Below are 26,097 nucleotides of genomic sequence, written 5' to 3' on the forward strand. Positions count from 1 at the left end.
CAGAGCATAACTATTCACTGAGTGAAAAAAACATTTCCTATTTGTTTTAAAAGTTTGTTTCTTAATGAAGTCTGCAACCTCCTCCACCTTGTCCTAAAGAGATAGTTTTCTCAGCACAGAATGTCTACTAATCTCTCCTACAGTGCCAGTTTAAGATCAGAGATACACAGCCATGAGGCTCTACGCATCCCCACACCCAAAGCGGAGCAATGTCCCTGCTTAAGTATGTCCTGCACTCCTCCTGCTTTATAGCCAGATGATTAAGCTCCGCAGCCTGCTGGTGGGATTGTCTGCAAAGTCTAGCTAATCTTTCACCAAGGAATTAAAGTAAAGGCTTGTGAAGAGGTGGTAGTCTAGATGTGGCAAATAAAAGCCCAAAACACTTTTCTCTCAAAGGAATCCAGTGTCTGGACCTCCCTACCTGGGAGTTCCTCATGAGTTCTGAAACTCCTGGTCATTTTGAGAATGGATTAGACTACGATGGAGTGGTGGAGTAATAGGGCCTTCTCAAATCTATAAGCCTTCTCAATCCTTTACATGGAGACCAACTTCTTTAGGCACAACCTGAACAGAGAGTTGGATCTCTTCATCTGTGCATATCTAGGGAGGTTGTGGAGGGGTACAGTGACTGCCTCCCTAGGGGGAGAGTCACAGTACAATACGGTCAGCAACTCTGCCCTAGGCTCTTCCTCGGTCTCCAATATAAATGGGATAAGCAGCTGCCATCCCCTTCACAATACCAGAGAACGAGAGCCCCTCAGGTGAAAACTTCCTTCTCTCTTGTGGAGGGGAGGGGGTCCAAAGGTATGCTTTAAGACCCGAGTAGTAGTCTATTTACACTTTAGACTCCCATGACTGGTCAGAATCAGACTCAACGTACTCTTCTTGAGGGTCCTTGCCTGCCACGGTCTACTAGCTGAGTGTCCAGGCCTCTCAGGGCACCAAGGTATGGATCCGACCCCAGTCGAGTGGGTTACCACATGGGACAACCCAGATACTAATGCCTGTCAAGGCAAAAATGTCAGTGACTGCTCCACAGGAAAAGCCTGGGAATTCAAGGAAGACTGAAGCTGTGCTGTGGCTGGTGCATGCACCCTTGATGCCAAAGCACTCTGCTGCTACAGCAAGTCCGCCAGCTCCTCCCTGCGCATAGCCTAGAACCATTCGTTGAAGGTAGGCATTGGCAAAGGCGGAGCCAGGTCCATTGTGAAAACAGCATGAGAACCTGTGGGTTCCAAATCAGAAAGCAAAGCCCGGCTGCATGATGGCTGCAGCGCCAGCACTTCTATAAACGAGGGGGAGCACTTCTCTCTATGCAGAAGCATCTTGAGTGCCAGCAAAGCCAATGCCTCGGAGCTCCCAGTACCGTGCTTTGAGGGGAATCAATTGTTGCTCTTAGGCTTGGGACGGAGCCGAGCATCAAAGTCCGCAGTACTAATGAGGAAGATATCAAATCCTCATGATATCTCAGTGTAGGGTCCAATGCAGATTGGTCCCAGGGCACTACCATAGTGCCTGACATAGGGGTTGGGGGAGACCACCTCGATGTTGGTGTGCTCCCGGTCTCAGAAAGAGCTGCTGCAGCCAATTGGGGCCCAATATCGATGGACCGGACTTAAGGCCAAAAGTTTTCATACTGGAACTCTCTGGGTCCTTTTTTGCATAAACAGGCAGAAAACAGAGGGATGAATGTTGTGGTCTAGCCCCAAACATTGAAGGCACTAGATAAGCCCCAGAGACTACCCTATCGCACTGGGAACAGTGCTTAAAGCCACTGGGAACCTTCTGGAACATGGAAGGGAAAACAGCAAACGCAAAATCAAATGGCTCAATGGTGAGGGAGAAAGGCCAATTATCCTGAAAAAGGTTGAGGCAACCCAGCCGGAGCTCAGGCCTAAGAGAGCCTTTGGAACTCAACAAAGAAAAAGCTTAAACCCGGGAAAAAAGGCACTAAGGACATTAGAAAGGTATTGAACAAAAAAATGAGGAAAACAAGGAAAAATACCTGCAACGAAGGCACCACAAAAAAGCAGGTTTGATGCGCTGAGAAGAGACCACGTGTGACCTCTCTGCTCCATGGAAAACTGAAGACTGTTGGCCCTGCGCTTGCCCATCAGACAGGAAGGTACCTGTGCATGAGCGGTGGGGTACCAAAGGCCTCTTAAAGAGACAGTACGCTGGGCAGGTCTGCAGTGGGCTCCGTCAGATGACATCACCCAATTCTGAGAATATGGCCTGCTTGTCCTCAGAGAAAAATGTTTACTTTCATTGGATACTGAACTTAGTAATGCTTGACCAAGGTGAATCTGCAATTCTAATGCATCTTGATCTCTTGTCGCTGATCTACTTTTACGTGAACTGAATCCGATTGAAATCTCTGGTTCAGTAATGTCTTGAAAGTTAGTTTTCTTGAAAGTGCTCAAAGCATTAGGTCTGCCTTATTTCATTTATGTAGACAATGTTCAGATTATTTCCCCCCCCCCCCCCCCCAATTCCACCAAAAATTTTTGATAAAATGAATGGTTTTCTCATCATCTCAAACTGGATGACCAACCATCACCTTAAATTAAACTCAAATGAAACCAAGTTCTTAAAGATAAGCAAAGCCCTCATCTCTTTCAACCTCTAATCCAATATAGCGAAAGCTACATACCTGTAGAAGGTATTCTCCGAGGACAGCAGGCTGATTGTTCTCACATGTGGGTGACGTCCAGCGGCAGCCCCAGATCGGAGATCATCCTAGCAATAAATGTTTGCTAGCCCTCGCATGCACAACGCGCATGCGCGACTATCTTCCTGCCCGAATCGCGAACGTGCCTCAGTTAAATCACAAGCAAAGACAAGGGAAGAGACAACTCCAAAGGGGAGGTGGGCGGGTTGGTGAGAACAATCAGCCTGCTGTCCTCGGAGAATACCTTCTACAGGTATGTAGCTTTCGCTTTCTGCGAGGACAAGCAGGCTGCTTGTTCTCACATGTGGAGTATACCTAGCCCCCAGGCTCACTCAAAACAACAAACAGGGTCCATTGGGCCTCGCAATGGCGAGGACATAACTAACATTGACCTTCAACTTAACCAACTAACTGAGAGTGCAGCCTGGAACAGAATAAAAATGGGCCTGGGGGGGGGTGGAGTTGGACTCTAAACCCCAAACAGATTCTGCAGCACCGACTGCCCAAACCGACTGTCGTGTCGGGTATCCTGCTGCAGGCAGTAATGAGATGTGAATGTGTGGACGGATGACCACGTCGCAGCCTTGCAAATCTCTTCAATAGTGGCTGACTTCAAGTGGGCCACTGACGTTGCCATGGCTCTAACACTATGAGCCGTGGCATAACCCTCAAGAGTCAGCCCAGCCTGGTCGTTAAGTGAAGGAAATGCAATCTGCTAGCCAATTGGAGATGGTGCGTTTCCCCGACAGCCACTCCCCTTCTGTTGGGATCAAAAGAAATAAACAATTGGGCAGACTGTCTGTGGGGCTGTGTCCGTTCCAGGTAGAAGGCCAATGCTCACTTGCAGTCCAATGTGTGCAGCTGACATTCAACAGGGCGGGTATGAGGATGGGGAAAGAATGTTGGCAAGACAACTGACTGGTTCAGATGGAACTCCGACACCACCTTTGGCAAGAACTTAGGGTGAGTGCGGAGGACTACTCTGTTATGATGAAATTTAGTATAAGGAGCGTGAGCTACCAAGGCTTGAAGCTCACTGACTGCGAGCTGAAGTGACTACCACCAAGAAAATGACTTTCCAAGTCAAGTACTTCAGATGGCAGGAACCCAGTGGCTCAAAAGGAGGTTTCATCAGCTGGGTGAGAACGACATTGAGATCCCATGACACTGTAGGAGGTTTGATGGGGGGGCTTTGACAAAAGCAAACCTCTCATGAAACGAACTAAAGGCTGTCCAGAGATCGGCTTACCTTCCACACTGTAATGGTATGCACTAATCGCACTAAGATGAACCCTTACAGAGTTGGTCTTAAGACCAGACTCGGACAAGTGCAGAAGGTATTCAAGCAGGGTCTGTGTAGGACACGAGCGAGGATCTAGGGCCTTGCTGTCACACCAGACGGCAAACCTCTGCCACAGGAAAAAGTAACTCTTCTTAGTGGAATCTTTCCTGGAAGCAAGCAAGATAGGGGAGACACCCTCGGAGAGACCCAAAGAGGCTCTCACGGCCCTCAACATCCAGGCCGTGAGAGCCAGAGACTGGATGTTGGAATGCAGAAGCGCCCCCTCGTTCTAAGTAATGAGGGTCGGAAAACACTCCAATCTCCACGGTTCTTCGGAGGACAACTCCAGAAGAAGAGGGAACCATATCTGACGCGGCCAAAAGGGAGCTAACAGAATCATGGTGCCTTGATCTTGCTTGAGTTTCAGCAAAGTCTTCCCCACCAAAGGTATCGGAGGATAAGCATACAGGAGGCCCTCCCCCCAATCCAGGAGAAAGGCATCCGACGCTAGCCTGCCGTGGGCCTGAAGCCTGGAACAGAACTGAGGGACCTTGTGGTTGACTTGAGTGGCAAAGAGATCCACCAAGGGGGTGCCCCACAATTGGAAAATCTCAAGTACCACTCTGAAATTGAGCGACCACTCTTAAGGTTGCATAATCCTGCTCAATCTGTCGGCCAGACTGTTGTTTACGCCTGCCAGATATGTGGCCTGAAGAAACATGCTGTACTGGCGAGCCCAAAGCCACATTCTGACGGCGTCCTGACACAGGGGGGCGAGATCCGGTGCCCCCCTGCTTGTTGATGTAATACATGGCAATCTGATTGTCTGAATTTGAACAATTTGTTGGGACAGCCGATCCCTGAAAGCTTTTAGAGCGTTCCAGACCGCTCGCAACTCCAAAAGATTGATCTGCAAACCTCGTTCCTGGAGGGACCAACTCCCTTGGGTGTGAAGCCCATCAACATGAGCTCCCCACCCCTGGAGAGACGCATCCGTGGTCAGCACTTTTTGTGGCTGAAGAATTTGGAAGGGACGTCCCAGAGTCAAATTGGATCGAATTGTCCACCAATGCAGGGATTGGAGAAAACTCGTGGACAACAGGACTACGTCCTCTAGGTCCCCAGCAGCTTGGTACCACTGAGAATCTAGGGCCCATTGAGCTGATCGCATGTGAAGGCGGGCCATGGGAGTCACATGCACTGTGGCGGCCATGTGGCCGAGCAATCTCAACATCTGCCAAGCTGTGATCTGCTGCGACGCTCGCACTCAGGAGACGAGAGACAAGAGACTGTTGGCCCTCGTCTCAGGGAGGTAGTCATGAGCCGTCTGAGAATCCAGCAGAGATCTAATGAATTCTAGTTTCTGTACTGGAAGAAGATGTGACTTTGGATAATTTATCACAAACCCTAGTAGCTCCAGGAGTCGAATAGTCATCTGCATGGACCGTAGAGCTCCTGCCTCGGAGGTGTTCTTCACCAGCCAATCGTCGAGATAAGGGAACACGTGCATTCCCAGTTTGCGTAGAAACGCCGCTACGGGAGCCAGGCATTTTGTAAACGCCCTGGGTGCAGAGGCGAGACCAAAGGGTAGCACACAATACTGAAAATGCCGTGTTCCCAGACGGAATCGAAGATACTGTCTGTGAGCCGGCAGTATCGGGATGTGAGTGTAAGCGTCCTTTAAGTCCAGAGAGCATAGCCAATCGTTTGCCTGAATCATGGGAAGAAGGGTGCCCAGGGAAAGCATCCTGAACTTTTCTCGGACCAGATATTTGTTCAGGCCCCTTAGATCTAGGATGGGACGCATACCCCCTGTTTTCTTTTCCACAAGGAAGTACCTGGAATAGAATCCCAGCCCTTCCTGCCCCGGTGGCACGGGCTCAACCGCACTGGCGCTGAGAAGGGCGGAGAGTTCCTCTGCAAGTACCTGCTTGTGGCGGAAGCTGAAAGACTGAGCTCCCGGCGGACAATTTGGAGGTTTTGAAATCAAATTGAGGGAGTGGAGAACCCACTGGTCGGAGGTTATGAGAGGCCACCTTTGGTGAAAAAATCGTAACCTCCCCCTGACCGGCAGATCGTCCGGCACGGACACTTTGATTTCGGCTATCCACTCCTGGAGCCAGTCAAAAGCCCGTCCCTTGCTTTTGCTGGGGAGCTGCCGGGGCCTGTTGAGGCGCATGCTGTTGAGGGGAACGAGCACGCTGGGGTTTGGCTTGAGCAGCAGGCTGGCGAGAGGGAGGATTGTACCTACGCTTATTAGAAGAATAGGGGTCCTCCTTCCCCCATAAAACCGTCTACCAGTTGAGGTAGATGCTGAAGGCGTCCGGTGGGAGAATTTGTCAAAAGCGGTGTCCCGCTGGTGGAGTTGCTCTACCACCTGTTCGACCTGCTCTCCAAAAATATTATCCCCCCCGGCAAGCAGCATCCGCAATCCGCTGCTGGAGTCTATTCTCCAGGTCGGAGGCACGCAGCCATGAGAGTCTGCACATCACCACACCTTGAGCAGCAGCCCTGGACGCGACATCAAAAGAATTGTAAATACCCCTGGCCAGGAATTTACGACACGCCTTCAGTTGCCTGACCACCTGCTGAAAAGGCTTGGCTTGCTCAGGAGGGAGCTTGTCCACCAAGTCCGCCAACTGTCGTACGTTGTTCCGCATATGAATGCTCGTATAGAGCTGGTACGACTGCGTTTTGGAAATGAGCATTGCAGAATGGTAGGCCTTCCGCCGAAAAGAATCCAAGGTTCTAGAGTCACGGCCCGGGGGCGGCGAAGCATACTCCCTAGAACTCTTGACCTTCTTAAGGGCCAGAACCACCACACCAGAGTCATTGGGCAACTGGGTCCTCATTATCTCTGGGTCCCCATGGATCCGATACTAGGATTCAATTTTCTTGGAAATGTGAGGATTAGATAACGGCTTCGCCCAATTCGCCAGCAATTTCTGTTTGAGGACATGATGCATGGGTACAGTGGACGATTCCTTAGGTGGCGAAGGATAGTCCAAAAGCTCAAACATCTCGGCCCTTGGCTCATCCTCCGTAACCATAGGGAAGGGAATGGCCGTAGACATTTCCCGGGCAAAGGCCGCAAAAGACAGACTCTCGGGAGGAGAAAGCTGCCTTTCGGGAGAGGGAGTAGGATCAAAGGGAAGACTGCAAGACTCCTCGTCAGAGAAATATCTCGTGTCCTCCTCTACTTCCCACGAGGCCTCAACCATCGGTATCAGACAATAGTTCATGAACCTCAGTCCGAAGCCGGGCCCGTCTCAACTCCGTGGAAATGTGGCCACGGTGGGTACGCCGAGAGGAAGACTCCCGTACCAGCGGTAATGAAGCTCCCTCCATCGATGTCGGGGAGTCAGCCTGGGAGGCCGCCAAGGCAGGTACCGCAAGCGACACCGATAGCTGAGACCTCACCACGGGCGAGGAGCCAGCCGCTGCCTCTCTCAACTGTACTGGCGGCGCAAGCACCCCCGGTACCGGAACGGACAGGCGTAACAGCTCTTTCAGGATCCCTGGAAGAATGGCTCGGAGGCTCTCGTTCAGAGCGGCTGTCGAAGAAGGCAGTGGGGCCGGTACAGGCAACGAGCTCAGAATCTGCCTGGGGCGCAGAGGCGGTACCGGGATGTTCAGGGCACAGCGTATCGACATCTCTTGGATGGAGGGCGAGCGGTCCTCCCGGCGTCGACGCTTAGCGGGCGCCGAATCCTTTGGCGTCCCGGAACTCTGGGTACCGTGACGGGAAGGTGACCGATGACGGTGCTTCTTCGCCTTCACTCGAAGCACGTCATTGGCACCTCCCGGTACTAAAGAGGAGGATGTCGAATCCAAACGCCTCATCGGGGCCGGGTCCGCCGCAGCTTGCTGTCTGAGAGCCACCACTCCATGCTGAGTCAGGCCGCAGGGATCCAACTGAGTCTGTGCTCATAATCCTGGGAAATGGGAGACCAACGTTGTAGCAGGGAACACTGCAGCGGTCTCATGTGCGCTCTCGCCCAAGGCACCACTTCTAGGGTGGCCATCATCGACCCCAAGAGCTGTACAATGTCCCAAGCTCACGGGCGAGAAATCCTCAGGAGTAGACGGACCTGGGTCTGAAGCTTGCACCTCCTTTGCTCAGGTAAAAAAACCAACCCTAAGGCCGTGTCGAACTGGACTCCCAAATACTCTAGAGATTGAGAGGGGTTCAGGTGACTTTTGGGTATATTGACGACCCAGCCCAGAGACTGCAGTACTGAGACCACTCTGGCTGTAACATGACGAGTCTCTTCTGCAGAGTCCGCTTTGATGAGCCAGTCGTCGAGGTACGGGTGAACCCGGATACCCTCTCGCCTGAGAAAAGCAGCTACTACCACCATTACCTTGGAAAAGTTTCGGCGAGCTGTGGCGAGGCCAAAAGGCAAGGCCCGAAACAGAAAGTGTTTTCCCAACACCGCAAATCGGATAAACCGTTGGTGCGGGGGCCAAATAGAGATGTACAAGTAAGCTTTTTTCAGGTCCAGAGACGTGAGAAACTCTTCTGGCTGAACCGCCGCAATGACGGAGCGCAGGGTTTCCATGTGGACATGCTATACTTTGAGTGACTCGTTGACTTTCTTCAAGTCGAGAATGGGCCGAAAAGACCCACCTTTTTGCGGCACCACAAAATAAATGGAGTAACGGCCGCAGCCGCGTTCGGCGGGAGGCACGAGAATCACCGCTCCCAGGTGCAACAAAAGCCTTGAAAAGGTCTCCTCTACCGCCGCCCGTTTGACGGCAGTGCTGCATCGGGACTCCAAAAACACGTCTCTCACCGGAGCAGTAAATTCCAATCTGTAGCCGTCTCTATCAAGTCCAAAACCCACTGATCTGAGGTAATCTTGACCCACTCCTCGAGAAAGAGGGAAAGACGTACTCCAACTGCAGGAATCGAGGAGTGGGCCAGTGCACCATCATTGAGAGGGTCGCTCATGAACTCCAGGCCTTGAACCGGCCGCTGCAGAGCATTTGTCCAAGCGAAAGGAGTTCCTCTGCTGAAAACGGGCACGGGAAGTAAACCCAGCAGAACGCCCTGGGCAGTACCTTCTAGCTTCACAGAAGCGAGGTCTGGAAGAGAAGGGAACCGCCTGACCCTTGGAAGAAGGCCGCGGCCTATTCTCGGGTAAGCGCTGGTGTTTAGCATCCCCCAGGCCCCTGACAATTTTCTCCAACTCCTCACCAAATAGGAGAAGGCCCTGGAAGGGCAACTTCACCAATCTTTGCTTAGAGGCCATGTCAGCCGCCCAATGCCGTAGCCATAGAAGGCAGTGAGCGGCCACCGTCACAGACATCTGTTTAGCCTAGGCTCTGACCAGATCATAAATAGCGTCAGCCAAAAATGACAAGGCCGACTCCATCTGCGGTGCCACCTCCACAAGGGGCTCCGCCATCCCCGCAAAGGAAAGGCTTGAGCAGGCTTCTTAGTACTTGCCATCCTCGGATTACCAGAGGAGGCCTCGCCAAGCGCAGGATCTTCAATAGAGAGGGCCTGCAAGGCGTCAGAAATAAGCACTGGCAGCTCCTCGCGGTGGAAAATCCTAACCGCGGTGGGATCATCTGGATCCAGTGGCAATCCGGCACCTTCCTCTGGCTCCTGAGACCACACAGGCCTGCCAGACCCTTCAGAATCCCCACAGCCCGACCACCGGGGGGGGGGGGGGGGGGGAAGGGAGGTGCGCCACTCTCTGAAGGCCAACTGTCCAGGGAAAAAACGCCTGATGGCAATCCCGGACCGGCCTCCACCGGAGGGGAACCAGGTAGCAACGCAGAGTCAGACACCTGCGGCAGAAGCCTCTTTAACATGAACGCTTTATGTAAAAGCAACACAAACTCAGGGGAGAAAGGCTCACCCTGGTCTCCCGGTTCCAATCCGGGGCAAGCAGCTCCTCTGGTAGCCTCCATTCGAGACTCCCCTCCGGCCTCAGACCCCTCCGCTCCTGCGGGGGTTGGACCATGCAGCACATACAAGATGGAGCCCGCTGCCAGCTCCACCGAGCGAGAAGAGACATCGCTCGCCATGCTCGTGCCGGCCCTGACGTCTGAAGAGCACGATTTACAGAGCCCCGCTGCTGATCTGCGCTTGCCACAACGTGAACAGCGCTTAACAACCTCCGCAGCCATCGTTGAAAACGGCGGAAAATTTCAAAATGGCGGATTCGCGCCAAAAACGCCCCGATCGCGGGCCCTCCCCGGAGGAGCTACAACAGACCGAGTCCCAGAGCTCCGGTCCTGCTGCACAGTCAGAATCGCAGCGCTAACAAGCGCATCATGTTTTGTTTTGTTTTTTACGCTGTGAGGAAAGTTAGAGGCAACAGCTACAGAGGTACTCCGGAGGTCCAGAAGAGTGGGAAAGGCAGGGAAAGGACGAACCAATGTGCCTGCATCCACATAGAAGAGAGTGGGAAAGGCAGAGACAGGGCAAACCTATATGCCTGCATCCACATAGGGTGAAGGGTAAGGCAGGGAAAGGGCTAACCTATGTGCCTTTAAAGTGGAGCTGCAATAGCCACAACACCCCTGCTACAACTGGCAAAAGCACAGGAGCCACATCAGGCAGATTCTTGAAGGAGCTGAATAAGCTGCGTCCAACCCTGCTGGGAGATAGAGAATACTGAGAGGCAGATGGAGCTAGCTGTCCAGGAGGCACTATGGTTTTCAGTGTTCTCTATCTCCCCCTGCTGGTAGGTGAACACAACCCATTCGTAATGGATTCATCTGCTGCTGATGACAAGGAAATGGTAATTTTTCATTTAGCGCAATATATTCTAACTCTCCCATCTTATTTCTTAGGCTCCTGGTATTCGCATATAGACATTTCAAACTATGTTTGTTGTTCCTATTTACATCATGCTCAGTACTTGACAATATTAATTTTCAATCTTTTGTCTGATTTTTATCTTTATTTAAGGACACCTGATCTACTATGGTCTCTTTTGCAACCTCACTATCAGGATACCCTATCTTTCCTGTTTTGGTGATATCTTTGAAAGATGCCTTATCCCGAACCATGCGCTTTTGAGCAACTGTCAGCCTTCCCCCCCGTTTCTCGTTTAAAAGCGGCTCTACCTCCTTTTTAAATGCCGATGCCAGCAACCTGGTCCCACCCCAGTTAAGGTGGAGCCCATCCTTTCGGAATAGACTCTCCCTTCCCCAGAACGTTGCCCAGTTCCTAACAAATCTAAAACCCTCCTCCCTGCACCATCGTCTCATCCATGCACTGAGACTCCGGAGCTCTGCCTGTCTATTGGGCCCTGTGCGTGGAACCTAGAGGATCTGGATTTGAGCTTTCTACCTAAGAGCCTAAATTTGGCTTCAAGAACCTCTCTCCCACATTTTCCTATGTCATTAGTACCCACATGTACCAAGACAGCCAGCTCCTCCCCAGCACTATCTAAAATCCTATCTAGGTGACGCGTGAGGTCCGCCACCTTCGCACCAGGAAGGCAAGTCACCAGGCGATCCTCAGGTCCACCAACCACCCAGCTATCTATATGCCTAATGATCGAATTACCAACTACAACAGCTGTCCTAACCTTTCCAGGTCAACACTTGGAGACACATCCTCTGTGCAAGAGGAAAGTACATCCCCTGGTGGGCAGGTCCTGGCTACAGACGTACTTCCTACTTCACCAGGGTGATGCTCTCCTTCTAGGAGACCTCCCTCCGCCAAGGTAGAACAGGGGCTACCAGACTGGAGGTGGGACTTCACTACAATATCCCTGTAGGTCCTCCTCTATGTACCTTTCTGTCTCCCTCAGCTCCACCAAGTCTGCTACTCTAGCCTCAAGAGAACGGACACGATCTCTGAGAGCTAGGAGCTCTTTGCATCGGGCACACACATATGACATCTCACCAACTGGGAGATAATCATACATGTGACACAATGCAAAAGACTGGATAGCACCCCTCTCGCTGCTGGACTGCTGACTCCATCTTAGTGTTTTTGAGTTTATCAATAATTTAAAACTTGCTACAGTATTAAGGATATTAGTCTAATATAAAAGTGTCTTTTTATATAGTATATTGTATGATTTATTTAGTATTTCCTTCTTAGATGGTAATGAAATGTATTTAAAACTCTGTAGGAGCACTCCTTGCTTGTTACCCTAATTACAATAACTGACTATAAATGAAGAGTTGTCCTATGGGTGGGCGGGAAGACTAAACTAGATCCTGCAGTGCCTGCTAGATTCTGTTAATGCTGTGGTACAAAGTTTTTAAAACTAAGTGGAAAAGACTATGGAGATTAGTTGATAAAATTTGCTTTTTATATTTTTATTTTGCCTAACACTAACCTACAATTCCTCCTTTAAACCCCAATCTTTAAGTTCCCAAAGCACAAAGCAAAATAGCATTCACTTACCAGAGAAATGTCCTCTTCTCTCGGATCCTCTAAGTCCTCCCTGTGAGCAACCCGAGGCCTCTTGGCCCCAGAGCCCACCCCAGTCTCCCACAGCCACTTCCCAAGGGCTTCGAAGCTGAAACTTTCCTTGGCGGCTCCACCAAAAGGCCCCTCTTCAAACAGAAGGTTTGGTGTAGAACAACAAATTTGGGAGACAAAGGAGAGGATCCTGCTAAAGCATCATGCCTAGAAAGAACCTGCGGATCCTCTGATGAGAAGCCCTCAACTGCAGCATCCAAAATGGTGGATGTTCCCAATACCACGGCAGTAGAAATGCACAGACCCAGCACTGCATCACTGGAGGAAACCTCCTTCACCAGCCTAGGGGCTGTCAAGGAACTGCCCTGCCACCCCTGGAAAAACAGACTCGGGCTCTGCGTCATCATGCAGCGGCGACAAAGACTACTGACTGCAGAAACCACGTAGTGAACTGAATAGGCCACAGCAGGAGCAGACATCACAAACCCCCTCTGTGGCAGTGCCCAGCACTCAGCTTTCCACCGTTGCACTAAACTCCCCTGTCCTATACACCTGAACTGCACAAAATCCTCTTGCTTTTTGTTTTGTTTTTTCTTTTCAAAGCGGTGCTCATTCCTCCCAAAGGCAGTCATTCAAAGAACCTCTCCCAGGCTAATAAGGGGATGGGGACGAAGTACAGCATGCTCCCAGAGGAGGGCAGGGGAATGGGGGAGGACCTGGGAACCCAGAGAGTACACCCCAAGAGTGCAGGACCCAAAAGGTCGAGATCCCTTGCCTCCAAGGCAATGCTCCTTTCTTCTCTCTCTTTGTTTTTTTTTTTTCCTGTTTTACTTTGCTACAAAAAGGTCTCTGTCCATCTCAATTCTTTTTTAAATGAGGCCAAATAGGCACACCCTCAAATACAAAGAAGCAAGGTGGCACACAAATACATCTACCTCTGCTAGGAGACTGAGAAATACTGAAGTGGGTCGGGGTTGCACAGCTCCCTATACAGTGTCATTGTTCAGTACTTCTCAGTCTCTCCCTTTGCTGGTAGGAGTGCTTATACCCACTAACTTGGAATGGTCTGGAGCAGATAAGGAAGCATGTGTTGGTACCCTTGACATGCCAGTCTGCATCCCTACCTGCCTTCCAGGCCCAACTATGACCATGTACAATTTTGAATTGCATGTAACCCATCATGACCTATAATACCTGCCCAGCCTCAAATGTTATCCCAGCAGCCAGCAAGGTGGAGGCAGTAAACAGAGGCATTGGACCAGCAGCTTATCTGAAGCTGTACCATGACACTGCCTGTTGCAAAAAATTATGTGGACCACTGTTAGCTTACAGGCTTTGCATTGAAGATCACCGTCTTACCCCATACAACATGCTGATCACTGGACCTTAGATTGTACCATACATTATCACTGGCACTGTATCCATTTGTCAGGATGAAAGGCTACAGAGGAAATTGGAGGGTCATGGGATAGGAGGAAATGTCCTATTGTGGATTAAAAACTGGTTGAAGGATAGGAAACAGTGGGGTTAAATGAGCAGTATTCACAATGGAGAAGGTAAAATTATGTATAATCATACCTGATAATTTTCTTTCCATTAATCATAGCTGATCAATCCATAGACTGGTGGGTTGTGTCCATCTACCAGCAGGTGGAGATAGAGAGCAAACTTTTGCCTCCCTATATGTGGTCATGTGCTGCCGGAAACTCCTCAGTATGTCGATATCAAAGCTCCATCCGCAGGACTCAGCACTTAGAGAATTACACCCACGAAGGGACACTCTGCCCAGCTCACCACCGCCGAAACGGGGGAGGGGAATTAACCCAGCTCATCCCCACACAAGTGGGGGAGGGGAATCCGTCCAGCTCATCCCCGCGGAGCGGGGGAGGGACACCACACCCGCCGATGCGGGGGGATCTGGCTTATCCTGCAACCGCAACCGCGGGAGGAGCTGACTGACCCTAACACCGCCGAAGCGGGAGGGGTACAAAGCTGCCCTACAGCCGCACGAAGCGGGAGGGAGTGCCGGCAGAATTTTAAGTCTCAATCCAGCCCCGTAAAACGGAGGGGAGAGGAATGCAGCAGCTCACTGTAACACAAACTCGTCTTAACTCTTGAAGAATCCAAGTGAAAAAACTTGAACACGAAGTCTTTCTGAAGGAACTGAAGACTAAACTTGAACCTGAAATGCAACCAGAATAAAAACAGTACAGATATCTGGGAGGGGCTATGGATTGATCAGCTATGATTAATGGAAAGAAAATTATCAGGTATGATTATACATAATTTTACCTTCCATATCATCAAGCTGATCAATCCATAGACTGGTGGGATGTACCGAAGCAGTACTCACCCAGGGCGGGACATTGAAATCCCTGACCTCAACACTGAAGCTCCAAACCGGGCCTCCGCCCGTGCAGCCACAGTCAAACGGTAATGCTTGGAGAATGTATGAGCCGAAGCCCAAGTTGCCGCCTTGCATATCTCTTCCAAGGAGACGGATCCGGCCTCTGCCATCGAGGCCGCCTGAGCTCTCGTGGAGTGAGCCTTCAGCTGGATAGGCGGCACCTTCCCCGCGGCCACATAAGCCGCTGCAATGGCTTCCTTGACCCATCTTGCCACTGTAGGCTTAGCAGCCTGCAGACCCTTACGAGGACCTGCAAACAGGACAAACAGATGATCTGATTTCCGGAAATCATTGGTCACTTCCAAGTATCTGATGATGACTCGTCTCACATCCAGATATTTAAGAGCAGAGTACTCCTCTGGGTAGTCCTCCCTACGAAAGGAAGGGAGACAGAGCTGCTGATTCACATGGAAGCGAGAAACAATCTTGGGCAGGAAGGAAGGCACTGTGCGAATAGTCACTCCTGCCTCAGTGAACTGCAGAAAAGGCTCTCGACATGAGAGCGCCTGGAGCTCGGAAACTCTTCTGGCTGAAGTGATAGCCACCAAAAAGACTGCTTTCAACGTCAGGTCTTTCAGAGATGCCCTCGACAAGGGTTCAAAAGGCGGCTTCTGCAATGCTCTTAGTACCAGGTTGAGATTCCACGCAGGCACCACTGAGTGCAGAGGAGGGCGCAGGTGATTAACTCCCTTGAGAAAGCGCACCACATCTGGCTGCGAAGCCAGGGAAGCACCCTTCAGGCGGCCCCTGAAGCAAGCCAGAGCCGCTACCTGGACTTTAAGGGAACTGAGCGACAGGCCTTTCTCCAGACCTTCTTGCAGGAACGCCAACACTGAAGAAATTGGAGCAGTGAAGGGAGAAAGTGAGCCTGCTTCACACCACGCTGCAAAGATACGCCAAACCCTGGCGTAAGCAGTAGAAGTAGAGCGCTTCCTCGCTCTCAGCATAGTGGCGATGACCTTGTCTGAGAAGCCCTTCTTCCTCAGACGCTGCCGCTCAATAGCCAGGCCGTAAGACCAAAGGGGGAGGGATCCTCCATCACCACGGGACCCTGATGTAACAGGCCCTGCTCCACTGGCAGCCGCAGAGGATCGTCGACTGAGAGCCTGATCAAGTCCGCATACCAGGGACGCCTGGGCCAATCCGGACCCACCAGGATTACCCTGCCGGGATGCTTTGCCACCCGGTCTAGCACCCTGCCCAACATGGGCCAGGGCGGGAACACATAGAGAAGCTCTTGTGTCGGCCACTGTTGGAGAAGAGCATCTACTCCCAGGGATCGAGGGTCCCGTCCTCTGCTGAAAAAGCGCGGCACTTGGCAATTGGCCGATGACGCCATCAGATCTAGGCTCGGCTGGCCCCAGCGCTTCGTGATGTCCAAGAACGCCTGAGCAGATAGCTGCCACTCTCCGGGCTCCAAGGTATGGCGACTGAGAAAGTCCGCCTTGACATTCATGACTCCGGCAATGTGGGCCGCTGAAAGCTGCTCCAGGTTCGCTTCCGCCCACTGGCAAAGATTCATAGCCTCCTTGGCTAGAGGGGCGCTCTTGGTACCTCCCTGGCGGTTGACATAGGCCACAGCCGTGGCATTGTCCGACAGGACCCGTACAGGCTTCAGCACCAGTACCGGGATGAACTCCAAAAGCACCAACCGAATGGCTCCGAGTTCCAGGAGGTTGATAGACCACTTTGCCTCTGCAGGAGACTAGAGCCCCTGCGCTGTCCTTCCCAAGCAGTGGGCTCCCCAGCCCGACAACGAGGCGTCCGTCGTGACGACAATCCACTCTGGGGTCACCAGAGGCATTCCCGCATACAACTTGTCTGTCTGCATCCACCAGCTCAGCGCCTTGCGCACTGCTGGGTCCAAGGGAAGGCGCACAGCATAATCTGACATCGGAGTCCAGCGCTGCAGCAAAGAGTGTTGAAGTGGTCTCATATGAGCCCTGGCCCAGGGCACAACTTCCATCGTGGCCGTCATAGAGCCCAACAGCTGCACATAGTCCCAAGCCCGAAGGGGAGAGGCTACTAGGAACTGGTCCACCTGAGCCTGAAGTTTGACAATCCGATTGTCTGGCAGGAACACTCTGCCCACTTGGGTGTCGAATCGAACTCCCAGGTACTCCAGGGACTGAGTCGGGTGCAGCTGGCTCTTCTCCCAGTTGATGATCCATCCCAGGGAGCTCAAAAGAGCAACTACCCGGTCCACAGCTTTGCCGCACTCTGCATAAGAGGGGGCTCGGATCAACCAGTCGTCCAGATAAGGATGGACTTGTACCCCTTCCTTTCGTAGGAAGGCCGCGAAGACCACCATTACTTTGGAAAAGGTCCGCGGAGCAGTAGCCAACCCGAAAGGGAGGGCTCTGAACTGGAAGTGTCGTCCCAGGACTGCAAAACGCAGAAAGCGTTGATGAGGAGGCCAGATGGGAATATGCAGGTACGCTTCCTTGAAGTCCAAGGATGCCAGGAACTCTCCTGCCTTCACTGCCGCTAAAACAGAGCGGAGAGTCTCCATGCGAAAGTGCCGCACTTTCAAGGCCCGATTGACCCCTTTGAGGTCGAGGATAGGCCGGACAGAACCTCCTTTCTTTGGTACCACAAAGTAAATGGAGTAACGTCCCTTGCCAAGCTGACTTTCTGGCACCGGAACGACCGCGCCCAGGCGGATCAGATTGTCCAAAGTCTGCTGCACTGCCACAGCTTTGACCGGAGACTTGCAGGGAGAGAGTACAAACCCGTCTTTTAAGGGTCGGCAGAACTCTAGTTTGTAGCCGTCTCTGATGACTTCCAGCACCCACGCGTCTGAAGTTATTGTGGTCCACTTGCCCAGAAACGAGGACAGCCGTCCTCCAATTTGCACTGGGGCGTGGACCAAGACCCCGTCATTGGGTACGAGACCCTGGGGGAGGACCGGAGGGAGCACCTCCGGGACGGCGGTCTCTGCGAAAGGAATGCTGCTTGGGGGAGAAATTCCTCTTGAAGGAAGAGGGGGCAGAGGAACCCGACTTGCCCAGGCGGTACCGACGGGCTTCCTGCAACCGTCCTCTGGAGGTACCGGGACGAGTACTAGCCCGAGCCCTGACCTCTGGTAATTTCTTGCCCTTAGACGTGCCGAGATCGGTCACGATTTTGTCCAGCTCGACCCCAAAGAGCAGCTTGCCTTTAAAAGGCAACCTAGCCAGGCGGGATTTAGAGGCGTGGTCAGCAGACCAATGTTTCAGCCAAAGCCACCGCCGCGCAGAGATTGTCTGAGCCATGCCTTTCGCTGAGGCCCTCAAGACATCATACAGCAAGTCTGCCAAATAGGCTAAGCCCGATTCCAGGGCCGGCCAATCAGCCCTCAAGGAATGATCCGAAGGGAAGCCCGCTGCACCATAGTCAGGCACGCCCTGGCCACATAGGAGCTGCAAACTGAGGCCTGCAAACTTAAAGCAGCCGCCTCAAAGGACGACCTTAAGGCCGCCTCCAATCTTCTGTCTTGGGCGTCCTTTAGGGCCGTGCCACCTTCCACCGGCAACGCCGTTTTCTTAGTCACCGCAGTGATTAAAGAATCCACGGTAGGCCACAGATAGGCCTCACGTTCACTCACAGCCAAAGGATAGAGGCAGGACATAGCCCTAGACACTTTAAGGCTCGCTTCTGGGACATCCCATTGAGCCGAAATTAAGGTGTGCATGGCATCATGCACGTGGAAGGTTCTAGGCGGGCGCTTCGTCCCCAGCATAATGGCAGAGCCAACAGGGGCTGAGGGAGAGACGTCCTCCGGAGAGGAAATCTTCAAAGTGTCCATGGCCTGTAACAACAGGTTGGGCAAATCCTCTGGGCTAAAAAGCCGCGCTGCAGAGGGGTCATCCGCTCCATCCGAGCGGGGATCCGTCTCCTCCAAGGAATCCGCAAAGGACCGTTGGGAGACCTCAGACACGCTGCCCTCATCTACATCGGAGGAGACAAATTCCTCCAAGGCCTGGGAATCAACCCGAGGGCGTTTACCTCTGGGAACCTCAACCTCTTTACCAGACGAGGGAGCAGGGGCAGCGTTGTGCATGAGGAAGGCCTGATGCAGCAGCAAAACAAACTCGGGGGAGAAACCCCCCAGACTGTGCACTTCCGCAGCCTGGGCAACAGCCCTAGACGCACCCTCAACCGGCGCTCGCAATAGCGGGGGAGAGACATGCTGCGCATCCAAAATGGCGTCCGGCGCGAAACTCCGCGAAGGAGCCGCGCGGGAAGAACGGCTCTTAACTTTAGCCGCTTCTGTGCCATCGCCCAAATTAAGGGCGTTCATGGCATTAATGTCTCCAACCTCAAGGGCGGCCCAAGAAGAAGCCGTCCGAGCCGCGTGGCAGGCCAAGATGGCGGAGGCGAGGAGCGGGGGATGGGCGTTTATGGCGGGAAAAACCGCCACGCCGGAGGAAGGACCGGGACATTCATCGGTCACGAAACTGTCACCCAACAAGGGCGAATCAGGCTTTAAGACCCCCGCATCCCCTCTAGAAGCGCTCAAGCGACCCGGGGAGCGACCCTTTGCGCCCTCGCCCTCCGACGCCATATGCCACGAGGAGAAGAATCGGGGAACCCCCTGCCCGCTATAAAAAGGTAAAAATTACCTGCTGTCCGCTCCGAGTTGTAACGACCTGGTGTCCCAGTGAGTAGCTGCAATAGACGCTTAAATAAACGTCGAAATAAACGCCTTTAAGGACGTTCAAATTTTTTTTTTTTTTTTTTTTTTTTTTTTTAACGGAGCCAGCGGGAGGGGGGAGAAAAGGAGGGACCTGGCACCACCAGGTTTGCACTTGCTCAAAAGAGCCCTCAACCCCAGGCACTCAACAAAACCTAAAAATTAGGCTTGGAGGCCTAGCCAGAGCTGCTGCTGTGTGTGACCACCACCTGCTGAGATAGAGAACATACTGAGGAGTTTCCGGCAGCACATGACCACATATAGGGAGGCAAAAGTTTGCTCTCTATCTCCACCTGCTGGTAGATGGACACAACCCACCAGTCTATGGATTGATCAGCTTGATGATATGGAAGGGTAGTTAGTGGGGTTCCTCAGGGGTCTGTGCTAGGACCGCTGCTTTTTAATATATTTATAAATGATTTAGAGATGGGAGTAACTAGCGAGGTAATTAAATTTGCTGATGACACAAAGTTATTCAAAGTTGTTAAATCGCGACAGGATTGTGAAAAATTACAAGAGGACCTTACGAGACTGGGAGACTGGGGTGGCTAAATGGCAGATGATGTTTAATGTGAGCAAGTACAAGGTGATGCATGTGGGGAAAAAAGAACCCGAATTATAGCTACGTCATGCAAGGTTCCACGTTAGGAGTTACGGACCAAGAAAGGAATCTGGGTGTCGTCGTCGATAATACGCTGAAACCTTCTGCTCAGTGTGCTGCTGCGGCTAGGAAAGCGAATAGAATGTTGGGTATTATTAGGAAAGGTATGGAAAACAGGTGTGAGGATGTTATAATGCCGTTGTATCGCTCCATGGTGCGACCGCACCTTGAGTATTGTGTTCAATTCTGGTCGCCGCATCTCAAGAAAGATATAGTACAATTGAAAAGGTGCAGCGAAGGGCGACTAAATGATAGCGGGGATGGGACGACTTCCCTATGAAGAAAGATTAAGGAGGCTAGGGCTATTCAGCTTGGAGAAGAGACGGCTGAGGGGAGACATGATAGAGGTATATAAAATAATGGGTGGAGTGGAACAGGTGGATGTGAAGCGTTTGTTCACGCTTTCCAAAAATACTAGGACTAGGGGGCATGCGATGAAACTACTGTAGTAAATTTAAAACAAATCGGAGAAAATATTTCTTCACCCAATGTATAAACTCTGGAATTTGTTGCCGGAGAAAGTGGTGAAGGCGGTTAGCTTAGCAGAGTTTAAAAAGGGGTTGGACGGTTTCCTAAAGGACAAGTTCATAAACCGCTACTAAATGGACTTGGGAAAAATCCACAATTCCAGGAATAACATGTATAGAATGTTTGTACGTTTGGGAAGCTTGCCAGGTGCCCCTGGCCTGGATTGGCCGCTGTCGTGGACAGGATGCTGGGCTCGATGGACCCTTGGTCTTTTCCCAGTATGGCATTACTTATGTACTTATGTTCAGTGTTATTTCATCATGAGCAGGTTACTCAATTTGAGAGGAAAAAAAAATTAGCACTCTTGTAGGGATTCTAGCATTCTCCTATTTCTTACTGATTCAGCAGCTGGCAACTCTTCAGTTAAGTAGATGTTGGCCTCCCATTAACAGCACATCTTTTCTTAATGCTATGCTTGTATAGATCTTAATGTAACCATATACTCTTCTGATTGGATCACACAGATTACATCTAGATAGATATTAGATCCTTGGGTGTCCCCAAAGGCACACACAGTGCATCTCATTTACTTCCTTCTCATTTGCTATTTCAATGGCTTTAAATCGCTCAAATTTATCCATCTATATATTTTTTCCAGTCTCCCTCCCAAAACATACCCTGTCCTTTCAAAGTATAATCACTCACCACTTCTCTGATTTCCTATTCCTCAGTTTTGCTTACTTAAAGGACTACACAAGTTTCCCTTCCCACATTTTCTACAGTGCTTATTGTCCTCACTCTATGCGGTTTTTTTTTTTTTTATTTGCTAGTAAGCTGTCACAATGCAAGGCCCAAGGGCCAATGGAAGTCCTTGGAGACCTTTGGGGCAGCCCTCATTATCATTCTGGCTTTTTCTTTGCTACTCTTTGCCTCTCAAACAAAGTTCATGACAGAAAGAGGGAAGTGGGTGGGAGGTAGAGTCACATGCTTGAAGGACAAGACATTTCTCAATAGGTAAAAAGAATGCATTTGAAAATGTCCACCTCCTTGAGGATAAGCCCAATAAACGGTTTGAAGGTGGGCTGGTGAGTGGATGTCACTTACATACACTGGTCTACAAGGTCATGACTTTGCATGAGAAGATATTTTGCGGCTCTCCTTCAGCTCATTGGTTCCAAAGTAGCCCTGACTTAAAATTAGTGAAGATCACTGTTATAAATAGACCTTGCTATGCAGATGACACCTCCAGATGCTAATATTGATGTCTGAATTATTGCTCATACTAAAGAAATTACAGAGCATCCTCTTACCTGATTCCAATTACCGAAGGATGAACCTCACTGATCTCTATAAAAAAAAAAAAAAAGTTTTCAATCTCTCTGTGCACCAGTAAATAACTGAACAGAATGAAAAGTCCCCTTCCCCCCAAAAAATAAAATAAAATAATTTTACAAATGCAATCAGATGCCATGGTGAAATTTGAACTTACCTGTTAATTTCCTTTTCATTAGTCCAGACAAGAAGATTATAGCCTCCTGCCAGGAGACAGAGATTTACAAAGCTCACAGCTAAACTCATTCCTCATATATCAGTCAAGTGCAAACTATAGATCTTCAGTATACTTTGCCAGATATGTCAACCAAAGTAATTTGTTTGGTTTTGGACTTCTAACACACCACAACCAATACAGATACCATTAAAAACTCACTCTATGGTCATTAACCCAAAAAGAGAAAATTCCCTACACCAAGAGCATGATATTTGTGTTCTGATCTTGACCCTGAAAGCTATCATTGTGATTAACCTGGCTGTATTCTGGTTTTGCCTAGCAGAACTAAAAGGGAAGGAAATTAACATGTAAATTTAAATTTGACTTTCCTTACTGTCCATGCTAGACCTGTCCAGCAAGCGTAGCCAGACAACCAATTTAGGGTGAGCCAGAGAACAAAGTGGGTGGGCCAAAAATTTCATGTCTGCTGCTGCCTCCACTCTCCCAAAGTAAATCCCAGATTTAACTTCCGCCTCCCCTCCCAGTGCCCTCTCTCTCTCCCTCCCACAGCAAATGGAATACCTGAGCTGACGGGTATCCCCAAGCCCCGCGCCAGTTGAAGACCTCCTTCCCGCCAAATAAGCTTACTTCTTGGGCAGCCGACAGCACTGTTCCTGAACCACTGCTGCTAGACACTGGAGCAGAAAGAGTGGAGCGAGAGCGAGGCTGAGCACACTGCCGCGCACAGCCACGTCATAAGGTCATACCGCGTAGGATGGAACAATGAGCTGCGCGACGTGACCTGCATTTCAGTGCCAACTGCCGAGTCTGCCTCTGCAAGCCCGAAAGGTAGGTGGGCTGGAGCCTGGAGATCAGCTGAGCAGGTGCTGTCTGCCGTGGTACGCTACGCGATGACTCACACAGTAGAAAACATGTGAAAAAAGGCTGCTGCAGTGTGCGCGCTTGGGTGGATGGGCCTGAGCCAAAATTGGATAGGCCTGGGCCCACCCGTAGCTACGCCCCTGTCGTCCAGTCAAATGGGATGTGCATAAGATCTACCCAGACCAAGAAGGAAGAAGTCATAACTCCTTGGATTTCCTGTACACATTGGGTCTCACTACCACCAATGTGGTTAAAGCAAGAAAGATTAAGACAAGGGATACTGCCCTACCAATCTTCTGTCTACTTGAACTCCTGCGCCCTTAAGTGGGCTTGCCAGCCCTCTGAAACTTTCAACTCTTTCTGGAGTCTGGATCAGGTCCTATCAAGAAGCCTTGACCAAAAAAAATCTCCTAGTGACATTTACTTGCCATAGATCTGTTCAGGAGCCCTTGACCCCTCAAAGATATCCCTTCTCACGTACCATTATCCGTACAAAGATCACCATGTACTCATACAGGGAATACTGGACCCAAGACAAGAAAGCCCAAGAAACACAGCCATTGCACACAGCTGTCTATAAAGAGACTAGACAAACCAAACTGTTTATGCAAAGATTCAGTCTAATCATAGGGATCCCAGAATGTTCTGCTCTCCTCTAGTAGTGGTCATGTGTGGCAAAACTGACTAGGAAACTCCTTCTTACCAATGGCCTCCCCTTCTCAGATGAAGCAATAGTTCTCTCTTTTTCAATGGCCCTTAGACCAGGATGGTATGTCAGGGAGACTAGGGCAATTCCTCTTGGTAATCTAACACCATATCCTATTCATTCTGTGAAGTTACTGCCCTCATAATCTTGGCTACCTGAAAGCTAGAATCTGAAGACCAAGATCATATTTTGAATGGTTAGAAGGTTGTGGGGGGGGGGGGGGGGTGAAAATAAGATCCACATGCAAACTATTTTACATTACCGAGAAACTTGCTCCATTTTTCAGCCTTTTTGTGGTACAACCAAAACAGTTTACATATTATATCCAGGTGCCTTCTCTGTCCCTAGTGGTATCCCAATCTAAGTTTTCATACCTAGGGCAATAGATCGTCAGGTGACTTGTTCAAGGTCACATGGAGCTGCAGTGGAAATTGAACTCTGTTCCCCTGGTTCTCACTCCACTGCCCTAACCATTAGGTTACCCCTCCACTCCGAAGTGGAGTCTATAAAGTGAAAAGAAAGTCTAGTTTTTTTTATTATACTCCCCACTCAAAAATGTGCTCTCATCACTCTCATGTCACCTATTCTTCTCTCCAAGAAAAAACCCTAGGGCCACCACTGGAACTCAAGGAAACCTCAGAGCTCCATCCTGGTCCTCCTCTAGACTGAACACGTTAAGAGAAAGGTCTTTGAAATGCATTGATCACATCAAAATGGCTTGCCTTGAATCCCAAAATTTAAACCTATCAGCCCTGGCACCTCTCTGCTGCTGCTGTACTACCCTAGCTTTACAATCACCATCAGAGAAACAAGCCTCCCACCAAAATTCACAGCACTATCTCAAGGTTCCGGCCAGTGACATTGCAATTAAGGCAGACAAACAAGGCAACACCAACTGGTATTAGCTACTACACAGTACAGCCATGGTCCATAAACATATTTAACAGGAAAAAAACCTTGATTCTATGTGGGTGAAGAACAGACTGCTCCTGCTGCTGCCATTGATGCCAGAAGAGCATATTATTTTTATGTGACTGCTGAGCCACACAATCACTTGAGCAGAGTTTTAAAACAAGTTATAGCTAGGTAAGGTATCCTGCTGCAAATTTGGAGAATAGCCATGTAGTAGGGGGCAATGCTGTCTGTTGGACAAACTCTTTTTGAAGGAATGGGAAACAGAGGAGGGGAGGGAAATCAACTGCTGCCTTACTCCCAAACTTGGCCCTGGTTCCATTAAGAGATAATAGACTCAAGTCCTACCACTCCATGTGTGTTTCCAAAATTGCTACATCAGATCACATCTGCAGAAGACAAATAATGAAGAGCTGAAGATTGCACTATATCCTTATTACAAGGACTAAAAATCAGCTGAGGTTTTTGCTTCAGTTTCCATATATTGACAAGGGGACATAATCCACTTGTCTGGAATTGTTTAGCAGAGGAAAGGGAAGAACATTTTTCACTTTGTCTTGTTATGGAAAAATCAAAAAGCATTCAGTTTAGCTGTAACCTACATAAAAAATTACAAAGGCTGACAAAATATTTAAATGAAATATTAAATATTTTCATCAATATGTTACTTATACTTTTCTCACAACTAGGCTCACAATGATCTACCAATTAATAAAATATACACATTAAAGCAATACAAAGATCAGCAATAAATGTGAATACAAAACCAAGATAAGATACTGTGTATCTGGATTTTCAATAAGAATTTGGCAAAGTCCCTGAGGCTTATAAGGCATACAAAAGGTTAAATCCTACTAAGAAAATAACACCCAGACTAGGTTAGACAAATGGTCCATTCAGCAGAGGCGTAGCTAGGTGGGTCACCAGGGAAGTGGCCACTCCCCAAACAGACTTCTGACAGCACCGGCACCTATTTTTGACATGATCTATCACATTTAAAATACGCACCGGTACCGTCGGCAGTCTGCTCTCCGCTCCCCCTGCACCTTCAACCTGGCTACGCTTCTGACATCCAGCCCAGTAGCCTGCGCTTCCAACAGTGGTCAATCCAGGTCCCAAGTACCTGGCAGAAACAATTAGCACCATTTCAGGCTACCAATCCCAAGGCAACCAGTGGCTTCCCCCATGTCCATCTCAACAGCAGGATATGGACTTTTCCTCCATGAATTTGTCCAATCTTTTTTTAAAACTCAGATACACTAACTGCCGTTACCTCCTCCGGCAACGAGTTCCAGAGCTTCACTATTTTTTGAGTGAAAAAATATTTCCTCCTATTTCATTTAAAAGTATTTCCAAGCAATTCATTGAGTGCCCCCCCCCCCACGTCTTTGTACTTTTTGAATAACAGAAAAACCGTTTCACCACCACCCGTTCCATTCCACTCAGAATTTATAGACCTCAATCATAACCCCCCCTCAGAAAACTAACCTCTTTAGCCTTTCCTCATACAGAAGCAGATCCATCCCCTCTATCATTTTGGTTG

General features: G+C 50.1%; 1 protein-coding gene across 1 annotated transcript in view; it reads right to left on the reverse strand.

The window, feature by feature from the left end:
- The window catches only part of ZFP91 (ZFP91 zinc finger protein), a 503,483-nt gene that overhangs the window by 368,479 nt on the left and 108,907 nt on the right, over positions 1–26,097 (reverse strand). The window contains 1 exon segment of the mRNA XM_030221066.1: positions 21,876–21,912. Coding sequence (XP_030076926.1) covers positions 21,876–21,912 — 37 coding nt within the window.

This window comes from Microcaecilia unicolor, chromosome 1, assembly GCF_901765095.1.
Source record: "Microcaecilia unicolor chromosome 1, aMicUni1.1, whole genome shotgun sequence".
NCBI classification, from domain to species: domain Eukaryota; kingdom Metazoa; phylum Chordata; class Amphibia; order Gymnophiona; family Siphonopidae; genus Microcaecilia; species Microcaecilia unicolor.